At 40.2% G+C, this 12284-nt stretch overlaps 1 protein-coding gene across 5 annotated transcripts in view; it reads left to right on the top strand.

The window, feature by feature from the left end:
* Umad1 (UBAP1-MVB12-associated (UMA) domain containing 1) overlaps positions 1 to 12284 on the top strand; it is a 197885-nt gene that overhangs the window by 155345 nt on the left and 30256 nt on the right. For 2 of the 5 annotated variants that reach the window (XM_060374133.1, XM_060374134.1), the window contains exon 4: positions 9983 to 11843. The exons of the other annotated variants lie outside the window; for them this stretch is intronic. In XM_060374133.1, coding sequence (XP_060230116.1) covers positions 9983 to 10240 — 258 coding nt within the window. In that variant the 3' untranslated portion in view covers positions 10241 to 11843. Of the gene's footprint in view, positions 1 to 9982; positions 11844 to 12284 lie in introns of those variants that run through there. 5 annotated transcript variants of the gene reach the window in all.

Genomic DNA, 12284 nt, shown 5'->3' on the forward strand with positions numbered 1-12284 from the left:
TTTAAAAACGGGAACAACAACTATTGCTTAAAATTTTTATATTTACTTTTTTGTGTTTCTGACTAGATTTGTTATTTTTATTCAACCAATATATAAATTGTGTTTATTCAGTATATAAATCCACCAAACTAGTATGACATAACTATTTTCTTATGAGCTTTAAAACTAGAAAGTGGCTCTTTATTTCCTAGTTTATTGTATATACAGTCAGTTGAAGTATTTTATTGTTCTACTAAGTAAAAACCATTTGTTGAGTGAGACTTATATTCAGTATGCAAAGGAGATGTGCAAGATCATCTGTCATTATTTTCCTTTGAAATTATCTGGAAAAACCACATGATCCTGCTGCATTACAGGCTGAAGAAGTTGAAGAGATGTTCACAATAAATGAGGCTGTATAAATGGGGAGTTAAGTCGAATCTGGTGTGACTAATAGGGGATATCAAATTCTTCAGACCTGTGGTGCACATAATAAGCTTGAAGAATGTCTGCGTTAAAAGCCTGAGCTGCTTTGTCACCTTGACTGCGATCAGATACTGTGGTTCTCTAAACATGGCCACATGCTGTTGCCAGCTTGGTAGGTTTAAGGCAGTATGAAATGCTTAAATTTCTAACCTAAACTCTTATTCCAATAGTTGTACAGTCTTTATTTTTGGACTTTTACTGTCTACCCAGTTGGCATCTATGCATAGAGAACCGGCTAAATATAAGTCATTTAAATAAAATACAGTGCACTCACACACATCAGACAAGTAACCTCAGCAGTTATTTCCTGACTGGTCTTTATTAGAAGGCTTTGATTAGGTTAATGTAGTCAGACTCATTTAAAAAAAAAAAAAAAACCTAGTTTCTTTGTAAACACCCAGTTAAAACACTTGTATGAAATTATACAGTACTATAGAAAATATTAGAAGAGCATTCAGTTTAGGAAAGCTCTTGGTCAAATGTAAAATGGCCTGGGGAGTTCCAACAGGAGTCTTCATGAAAGAGGAATGCAAATGTGTGCACCAAAAGCTTAACAGGAATGTAACTGAAAACTAGTTCCTGTGTCCAAGAGTCCATGTTTCTGTCAAGCTTTTGACAGTAGAAGAGTGCAGAAGTAGATGTCAGAAGGTTCATCAAAAGAGTATGCTGACTGCAAAGTCCTCCTCTGTGGCCTAGCAGGACTGCTCCTCCCTCTGGGGGGAGGGAGGGTCAAAGAGCCAGAGATTGAGTTCATGTCAGAAATAGTCCCTCTTCCCCTTACTAGGAAAACACACTTAGATACTGAGCTACCATGGGCTACACATCTGAGCAGGGGTTCTAGGTTATATCCATACATGGTCCTTAGTTTGGAGATACAGTCTCATAAAAGACCCCTGTGCCCAGATATATTTGATCCTTGTGGAGTTCCTGTCCTCTCCAGGTCATACTAACTTCCCCTTCTTTCATATGATTCCCTGCACTTTGCTGAAGGTTTGGTTATGAGTCTCAGCATTTGCTTTGATACACTGCTAGGTAGAGTCTTTCAGAGGCCCTCTGTGGTAGGCTCCTGTCCTGTTCCTTGTTTTCTCCTACATCCAATGTTCATCTCATTTGTCTTTCTAAGTGAGGGTTTATCATCTTACCCAGGGTTCTCTTTCTTGTTTATATTCTTTAGGTGTAGGATAAGCTAGGGTCAGATGAAAGGGGAGGAGGCCCTCCCTTATCAGTGGACTTGGAAAGGGGCAGAGAAAAGATGAGGGAGGGAGGGTGGAATTGGGAGGGAATGAGGGAGTGGGATACAGCTGGGATAAAAAGTTAATAAACTGTAACTAATATTAAAAAATAAATAAATAAAACTCCAAAGTACTGACTGTACATATTGAAAACCCATGTTCTCCCAGTAACACATACAATTGTATGTTTTCTTATAACAGTTAAAACAGGTTTAAGTTTAAAAATTGAATACATTGATGCAGAATATTTGATAGACTAAAAAAAAAAAGTATGCTGAGATTATGACAAGTCAAAGAGCAGACATTCAACTCTTGTCTTTCCAGAAATCTGACAAGAGGACCTGCAACTTAGAGGGTGAAGCTAAGAAACAGCAGTAAAGCCCAGAACTCAAAGTTCCAAAAGGGAGCCAGGAGCCCTAAATGTACAAACAGGTCAGAGTTAACTAACACTTTCACACACCTGAATGGTTATTAGTGAAGCAGAGATATAGAAGCAGACACGGAAGGAGGCAGGGATTTCATTGGGTCAGGGTGCATGACTTCCAGCCAGTGTCAGCAACTGTCCCTTTCTCATGTGAAACATAAAAGAAAGAGCATGGTAGTAAAGAAGTGATGCCCTAATGAGTGAGAGGTGTGAGGATCGTTTTGTTAAATGCCTAATTTGCTTAAAGAACAGTTCTGAGATGCCTCCCAATAGGTAGAGCTGTGTCTGGAAGAGGTGGGACAGTGAGCAGTTCACTTTGGGTTAGAGTCCAGGTAGGCACAGCAGAGGGAAGTAGGTAATCCTCACTGGTCGTTTCCATTTCATCAGAAGAGTAGAAGCCCGCTCCAGCTGCCCAAGAGTGAGAGGGTGATAGAGGGCCAGGAAAGAAGAGAAAGGTGACATACGTGTTGTAAAGAATGACAGGGAGGCCTGCTGCAGAAATGTGAGATGTCTTCAGGCTAGACATCATTACTTTTTATAAAGTAATTTTAAACCTGCTTTTAAAAAAGAAATGGTTGGGTCAGCCTTTTGTCTCCAAAAAGCAGCATCGAAGCAAGACTGCTCAAAAACCCCGCCCTTGCCTCAGTCCTTTCCTGAAAAACTTCTCTCCTCTGCCCACTACACACGCATCGAGTTGGCTGGTATAGATGGTTTTCAGCCTCAGGCAGGCCACTGTCCCAAGAATGCAAGAAGCAGATTAGAAACCAGCCTGCTTGCTTCCCCTTCTCCACTGCTGCACCTTCAGCTGGAGTTCAGAGAAAAGGAAGGCAGGTGGCTCTTCCTCCTCCTTCTTTTTCTCCACCTCTCCTCTTTCTCTTCTTTTCTATTTCAAGAAAGATGGGACAAGCAGGAAGCACAAGCAAGTGGAAGTGGTGAAAGAAAAAGAAAGAAAGGGGAACAAATACTGAAAAAAGTCATGAGCCGGAATATGAACTAAAATGATGTCAAAGACGAAGAAAAGGAGAGGTGTCAGAGAGCATGTCATCTCTCTAACCTCCCTTTTTAGAATGAGGAATCCCATCTTCATTTTGCTACTGAAACCAACTTCTTGGACTAGGTCCTCTGGCCCTAGGGAGTTAATGCTCAGGCCACATAGGAAACACTGTGTGTGTGTGTGTGTGTGTGTGTGTGTGTGTGTGTGTGTGTGTGTGTGTTATTCTCTCCAACCTAATTTATTTCTATCTGTGGCAAAATAGACTTTTTGCCTATTTCTGTCACCTAACCCCTCAATTAAAACTAAGTCTGGGCTGGAGGTGAAGCTCTGTGGTAGAGCACGTACTTCCCAGGCATGAGACTCTGGATCCCATTTCTAATGCCAAAAAATAAATAAGAGCCAAGACCCTGCCAAGAGCACATGAGAAACAAGAAGGGGTGGGCTTGGCATCATTTAAAATGTTTATTGAGTACTTATATCAGGTGCTGTTCTGCTAATTACAAATTGTGGGAAATATAGAAAACAGCCTCTACTTTTGCAATATAATTTATTCCAAGTGAAAAGAGCTATTACTTGGGTCTTCCATAGTTGCAGGTCCTCTGGTACTTTTAGTAGCTGGACAGACATTAATTAGCAAATAACTTTTAAAAGAAAAAGAGGAGGAAGCAGCAGCAGCAACTTGAACACGCTCTGCTTATCTGTGCTGTATCTTGTGTCACCTTCTGACCTCTGTCCCCTGGTGCTTCTAACTCAGATTTGCCCCTGTGCCTCACCCCACCAGCTAGAAGCTGATGTAATGAAAGCAGATGCCAGCTGAAGCCAGAATAGAATGGATGGCTATCTGGGGAGATAAAATGACAGTGTTACTTGTTCAAGCCATTGTTCAGAGAAGCATGTCTTTTATTTATAGACATTACAGTTTAAAGGCGTGGAAGGCCAGAGCTTGATAGTACCTTTTCTCTGTGTGTCTTGCTTTCTAGAACTATGCCTGATACGGCTACCTGCTTTGTTTTGTATCTGGTTTTATATTCTTTCAATAGAAACTGTTTCTATTCTTGTTGAGGTTGAGTTCTCAATTTCAGTGCATCAAGATTTTACTCTTGCAGGATCCTCTTCTATCTCCGTCTAAAGCATGAGTTGCAAAAAAGGGTAGGCAGCTTTTTGTAGTGCCAAATGTAGTGGGTTTGTTTTAATCAACATTCGTAGTTTGCTTGGGAATGAGTAAATAGATGGGTGTTGGTGAGTTTGTAAAGCTGGTACCTCCCAATAGATTCCATGATGGTGACTGGACTTTTGAGCTGGGGGAGATGAAGTCATCTGTTCAGAACCAGAAGTTCCTTGCTTCCAAACATGCAGGAAAGAGGATCACAAGGACACCATCAACTGTCTGCTTCTCTGGGGAAGGAACTTTGTTTCTCTATTCAGGGTGTGTTTGCTTTTAACCTCTTCTTACAAGACTCTTCAAATGGAACATCATGAATTTTTATGGCCTTTCTGTAGCAAGGAAGAACAGCACCAATAAACCTTCCTATCAGAAGGAACTGGAAGTGAATCTGGACAACCAGTTTAACACGTTACCTGATGGCCACGAAATTATCTTTACACAAACAAAAGAAAACAGCTCATTCTAACATGGGTGTTGGTGATATAGATAAGGACATTAATTTTCTCTGTGATATTGAAAACAAAGCCTGGCATGGTGTACTTAGGTTTAAGAATATGAGGGAAAATACTGCTTCGGAAAAGAAGTTTGAAAGCTGGCTGAAGGAACCGAGAGCCTGGAGCTTTGACCCAGCGCCATTGCCTTGAGCAGGACTAATCACAAAGCAATGAGTCTGCTGTAGGAACATCATGTTTGAAATGGTTTTCTGCAACTTGGCTATTAACCAAAAGGGCTAATTGATTCTTTTCTTCTGCCCCATTGTAGTTAACATACTAATTCTTGCCAGTAAAGATCCATTTCATTATGCAAATGTAAAGAAATCACAAGACTCGTGTCTGAGTGAGGGCTGCTCTCTGCAGAGAACCAGTGCACCTGTTCCAGCCCTCAGCCCCCACCTCCACCTTCATGAGCTGCCAAGCTAGAGGCTTAGTGAGCTGGTTTAGCTGGTATAGGGCTCTTGAATTTTGACTCACATTTTCTTTGCGACTTGCACTTATTTTGCCTTATAATTTCTCTCCTTCTAGCTCTCAGCATGCCAACAGCAGCTGCATCATGGCACTCACCCTGCTGCCAAGAGGGCAGGCAGCCTCCTTGGAGACTGTAACGTTGCACTAAGCCAACTGTTAAGAGATGGAAGCTGGAGTCATACATCCAGCACAGCTGAAATTCAGATCTTTCTAGGAGGCATTTGGTAGATTACTGTTAGTGATATTTTTTTAACTAAATAAAACTTTCAAAACTTTGATTTAGGAAAATGTTCAGACTTGTGCAGAGACAGAAGGAACACTGTGGTGCAGAATTCCCACATGCCTTCCTATCCGCCTCAGCTGTCATCAGCTTGGGGGTCTTTCAGTGTCCGTGTTTTTTCCCATGGTTTATCCAGACTGATGGTAGACTTGTTCCCATGGGGTGAATTTACTTAAATTTCAGTTGCTTTTCCATCTTCTTTTCAGTCGTCCACAGAGTGTTTTCCCCATCCTTTTTTCCTAACAGTTAAATAAGGCAGAATCTTTTTTCCTTCCAGCTTAGGCCAAGATATGCTGTTTAGTGATTATTGTCTTTTCCGGTATTACCTCAAACTGTCACAGCTCAGTTCATGAAGTGTCTTTGCAGAGCACGTCTGAAATGTGTAGGTTCACAGAACAGATCATTGGTTTAATTCCCTGTTTCATCGCACAATCTGTGTGTAGTGAGACATCTTCCTTAAGTGTCCTGCCTCACTGTCCTCTTACCTTTCACATGGCACAAGCCCTGTAGACATCAGTGAGTGAACATCTGCAGAGCAGCCTAGGGAGAGCCTGGCACCAAGTGTGTCTTCATTGCATGATAGGTGCTCTCTTCTTCATCACCACCATTATCAATCATTTTGTCTCTTATTCATTTTACAGACTGGAGGCCCAGACGCCTGCTTTATCAGAACTTGAGCAAAATGTCACATAGCCCACGTCCTTTGTAGTACCAGATGTGGTTTGGTATATTCTTGCCCTCTTGGAAAGAGTATTTGCCAGATAAGAATGATTTTTAAAGAGAATGCAAAAGGATTGGTAAAATCACAAACAGGGAAATAAGTGCTGCTGCTAGAGAGTTATGCCTTCAGAGTTGTGTGTTTACAAAGGAGAGTGTTAATAGGTTATACACCACCCTCTTAGTAGAAAAGGTGAGAGTGCAAGGATACTATTAAGAAAGGGGCAAGTTAATTAAACAAGTGTTCTGTACGTAGCAAAAACGAGGTTTGCCAGGTGTGGTGGCACATGCCTTTAATCCCAGCACTTGGGAGGCAGAGGCAGGTGGATCTCATTGAGTTAGAGTACCGCCTGGTCTACATAGTTACAGGATAGCCAGAGCTTTGTAGAAAGACCCTGTATCAAAAACAGAGGAAGCAAGGAAGAAGAGAGGGAGAGAGGCTAGAGTATAAAATAAGCTAATTTAGGAAGGATTTGCTACTGAGATTGAGAAGCAAAGGCAAAATAAAAATAGGAAAGGGCCTGTTTTTCTGTTTTGTTTTGGGTTTTTTTGCTTGGTTGTTCAGTTGGTTGGTTGGTTGGTTTTTTTCAAGACAGGGTTTCTCTGTGTAACCTTGGCTGATTTGGACTCACTTTGTAGACCAGGCTGGCCTCAAACTCACATCAATTTCACCTGCCTCTGTCTCCCTGAGTGCTGGGTTTAAAGTTGTGCACCACTAGGCCCTGCTGAAAGAGCCTGGTTTTGGCCTGACAACCCAGCTAAAGAAACAGAGAAGTTAAATAGCCCAAGAATATTTGCTTATTGTTCTGGGCTTTCTACGCCAACAGCCTCATCTGGAACTTGTGTTCATGGTTCCTCTACCATCTTGATTTCATGAAACCTAAGGCCTGGAACATATGTAATCTTGAGAGTTACATAAGTAATCCTCAACATGGTATATACAATGTTACTTCCTTTTCAGGTTTTCCACTGAAGCCAGCACATAGTGAAGCCCTTTCCCTGTCTGGAATGGCTGTAATTCTTCACTACTCTTTATGCATTGGGCAGGCCCTAGGATACTTGGCATTATGAAGACCAGCTAGAATCAAGGAGTCAGGATCTGTGCCCCACATAACTTGAATCTTTATAGTAAGCTTTCTCATAGTAAGGAGTAGTATAGTGGTTTTCATTGCAGACCTAAGAAAGTTCTTTGGTGTTGTGTACCTATTTTATAAAATTATTATGTAGATTAAATAAAGATGAGTTTATGGGGTCATGTTTATGAGTAAACAGAATAGCACCAAGCACATACAATGTAATTTTAAAATCTAATGAAATTATAAGACCACTATTAATAGGCCTGTCTGGCAAGCTCACGGTCACTGATTCACTGTCATTCCCTAGACTGGTGTTTCTTAAGGGCCCTTTTCTAGACTGTTGTGAATACCTTGGGAAGAGAATACTTCCTTTTCTACTGACCATCAATGAATTTTTTTAACCTTTTCCTTCTCATCATCTTAGAACTATTTCTCCCAACTTAAAATGAAAACAAAAGTGAAAGGAAGCTTCACTTGACACCATGCACCTTTCCCAAAACCACCTCATCTCAGCATCTTCAGCGTAGCACCTAGGAGAAAACACCCTTTCTCCCCGACTTTGACCAGCAGGTCTCAAGTGGCTGCAGACTCAAATCATATGTCTCCTACTGAAAGCTCTACTGGATGTCTTTCAGGGGTCTCAAGCCTCCACCACCAACTTTCAGTATCGCTGCCCAACCCTGTTCACTGTATGTCTCTACGCCACGATTTGGCTGACTCCAGCCTTCTCATTGTCAGGCCAAGAACTTTGATTTATTCTTGTTCTTGTTCCTACCCAGCCTCCATTTCATTAGCAAAGCTTGTTGAATTTACACTCAAACTCTATCCAGAATTCAGCCATTTCTTCTCACCTTTGCTGTTAAAACCTTAGTCAACATGATATCTATTAGTACACATACTCTACACTAAAACATTACTCAAAATGTTTTCATCCACATGTTACAGTATAGATGCATCATATACACATAATACTAACTGAAAGAAGCCAAAGCTAAAGCTTCCACCCTGAGCAGTGGCATTCATTGAAAATTCAAACACAGATCAAATCATTCCATACTATTAGAAATCAGTATGGTGTCTGAGGGAAGAGAAGATTGTGACTAGAAAAGAATCCTATGTGAGCTGTATCTTGAACATAGTGCTGGCTACGCTTGTACATTCTGTTTGTAAGAATTTAGCAATTTCTACATTAACAATGAGTGCATCCTTTCTTGTATACTTCAACAAAAGGTCTGGCAGAAATGCTGTTTCTCTTATATAAAGTTCTTTTCCTTAGATAAGGAATCTGTCAGCATTTGTCACCATTAGAAGCTAAGCTCTGTCTCTGCTTTCATTTGTGCAATAAACATTTTTTTGAGCACAAGGTATCAATGAAGGCATTTGCGATATAGCAGTAAGCACTAGAGATAAAACCTGCTTCTGAGGGATGATAACTAGAATGAGTCACAAAGCATATGGCAACACACTAAGGGCTAGAGACAGAAGCAGAAGTGGGAGAGACAGGAATACAGAACAGAGGTGAGGAGAGGCCTGTCTCTGAAGGTGACAGATGAGCCAAGACCCAAAGGGAAGACAGGCTCAGAGCTCAGTGTCGATCTAAAAGAAAAGCCTCCTGGGCAGAAGGAACAGAAGCAACAGGCTCTGGGTGAAACAGCCTGGGAGTGAGTGACAGGAGCCAGGGCATAGAATCGGAGAAGAGTTGGCCATGGGAGGCTTGTGGGGGATAGCAGGTAAAGGCCTGTTCAAGAGGGGCCCGGTAGGTCTCTGTGAAAGTGAGAGTCATTCTGCATGAGGCTGAAGGGTAAGAAAAAGACTGTTTTCTGAAATTATTTACATGACATTTTAGCCGTTTGTAGTAGCAAACCACTCATCTTCATTGCTATATAGCCATTTATTTTTGTACACTATACTATTAATGGATGGATAGATAGATACGTAGATAGACAGATAGACAGATGGTGCTCTGAACATCCAATTAGTCCATGCTTTTTGATAGACTACTGTGTGTAATGTATGGCAATTAAAAGAAACCAAGGTACATCAGTATTTATTTGAAACTTTTTGCTATGCCATGTTGGTTCCAGCCCATACTCATGGTACACACTAAAAGTAAACCTCAAGTGTATCACTACAAAACAGTAGTGTGCCAGGTATGGTCTGCAAAGGCATAGATCACTTGACTTGAGGATCCTAGCATCTGCTTGAAGGTAGAATGCACATAGAGTAGCAACTAGTAAGAACACACATCAGAACACCTAATAATACCTTCAGCAGTTTGCATTGTAGGTGTCCCAGTGTGGACAGCTATGATAGAACATTTCCCGGGGAAGCTGAGCACAGCAGAGCATGAAAGCATCCATGGGATTTGTGAAAGCAGACAGGCTCTGGAGACACCTCTGGGTTAAGGAGATACCAAGAATGAATTTTGGTTTAAGGGAGCAATGGGTGGCCACTCTGAGTAAGGACAGGCTTTAGGAATTTTAAGTCTTGTAGTGATTTGGATGGCCATATCTTTCACATAGGTAAATACTTGTGTTCGGATCTGGCAGTCTCTCTATATATTATACGTCTACCAGGCTTTTTGATGTACTGATACCACATATACCATTACTAAACCTCCCAGTTCATATGCTCTAAATGTTATAAATGTGTATGTATTTTTAGACCAGCAAAGAAGACACATCCAGTGTGACTGTATCAGGCCCTGAGACAGGAAATGAGGTGGGCCAGCCTCTGGAGAAGAACTCACTAGCAGCTGAGCTTCTAAGTGACGTGCCCTTCACCTTGGCGCCACACGTGCTGGCAGTGCAGGGCACCGTCAGTGACCTTCCTGAACACTTACTCTCCTACGACGCTGGCGACAACTTGTCCCGGTTCTGGTATGATTTCACACTTGAAAATTCAGTACTCTGCGACTTGTAGCCTTTTTGTCTGTGCATACCTTTACAGCTTTAAAGAAAAAAAAGTTTGCCTATTTTATTAAAACTGTTCGGTGTTCTTTGTCATTTCACTCTTGAAGGCCTTGATACAAGCAAGGATCACAAAGTAAATAAAATAGCATCATGTTTGTGGTTTTATTCTGCAGAATAATTTAAATTTATATAAAAATTGAAGTCAACAACTTAATGAATGGAACTGACTTTGGAAAAAAAAATGAATTCCGACTACTTGTGTTTTCCCACGTGATAGAGAGAAAAATGAAGCTTTGAGATTATATTGAGAGGCGCAGGGTGTTTTTGGTGTCTCTGAAGACACAACACTGAAAAAGAAACAAGGCTTTCCCAAGCCTCCACACTCTGAGACTAGAGTGAGTGTGAAGGTCATCTGCGTTCAGTGGAGGTTGTCATGTTACTCCCTGACTTACTACCAGTCTTCATGAGTGGGGTCACAAGAAAGCTTCCACTTAGCTTAATTTTTTTTCAGTGTCAATTTAGACAAACAGATAGGGAAATTTGAAACTTCTCCAGTGAGTCTTTGCTGATTCAAGAATAAGGGAACACTTTGGTTTTCTTTGACCTGTGTGGCGCTCTCCAACCTCCAGAAGGATTGCTGTGCTCCTTCTTCATTCTTTTCCCATCCCTTCTGGGTGGGGTTGAACCAACTTAAAAGAACTATCCACACCTCTTCCTCAGTCGGTTTGTCGTCCTTAGCACACATTTCCCGTTTAGGAGCTCTGCATCTCCTTTTACCTCCTCTGCTTCCTACCGAAAACCTCTCATGATGATACATATCACTGCTGATAAGACCTGTTTAGAAATCTGTTGGCCACAGTACAGATGGCAGTGTTTTACTGATAAACACACTCAGGTTTTCTACTTCCCAATTAGTTGTAGACAGACACCAAATATGACTTTCACTTCTGGAATATTCATTATTTATTCTAAATAAAACTAAGCAGGACTGCCATTGGTCAATAAACTACAAAGGAACTTGGTAAATAGTAATAGGGGAGTTTCTATACCATGAAAATTTTAAGTCATTTCTTTTGATTGGTTATAATTTATTAATTCTGTGCCAAAGCTTTAAGTATATTTTTTTACAAAGAGTATCAGAAGAAAAACTAAACATTGTGCAGAAAGTATAGGAATTATTCTAATTTTAATATACTTTGCATGTTCGTTTAATAATTGTAGTGTGGTCTTGTTAAAATGTACTGTGTTGTTTAAACTTAAAAGAACATTTGTACTGATAAAAATGTACTTCATTTAATGATTAAAGTAGGTCTTTCCAGAGTTTTCATAAAACATCTATGTAGGAAATATGCCTTATTGACACAAATGTGAACATTTTGTAGCACGTTTTGTGATGGTACATCCACTTCAACTATCCATGTTAATGTATTTTCAAAACTGAATGTGAAGAGGTTCTTCTTTTGTGTAAAATATGTGAAAATTTATAATTATACATTTCATGTATATTTATGTCTACTATGTTATAAGTGAGCTGATAAGTACTGTTTGTCTAAAGTTGTATTTTAACAATGTGAATTGAAATAAATGTTTTGATTTTGTTTAGATCCGCAAAATGACTTTCATTGCATTAGTAATATCTAAATGCAATTTGTAGATTCCATAGAGGACAAAGCATTAAGTATATTGTTTGTGTAGAAAGCACCACATCTTCTCTTATGTGTACATTGTAAGAACATTAAAAATGGCAAGCGTACTAGTCCTGGCTAATAAATTAGATTGAAAGGATTTGAGAGAAATGGATGAATATCTACACAGATCTCCATTATCAGAAAATTTTAGTAAAAAGCAGTGTTAATGACCTGATTTTAACAAATATATTGTGAATTGCAGTTTGTTTTTCTATATATGAATCACAGCTATTTTAGAACAGAAGCAAAGATTATAAATCAACCGACCAACTCCATTTTACGAAGAGAAAACTGAGCCTAGAAATTTAGATGACTTAAAACATCTTGTTAGTAGAAAGTATTTACTCGAATAGTAGTGACTGCCCA

Source organism: Meriones unguiculatus, chromosome 21 (assembly GCF_030254825.1).
Source record: "Meriones unguiculatus strain TT.TT164.6M chromosome 21, Bangor_MerUng_6.1, whole genome shotgun sequence".
NCBI classification, from domain to species: domain Eukaryota; kingdom Metazoa; phylum Chordata; class Mammalia; order Rodentia; family Muridae; genus Meriones; species Meriones unguiculatus.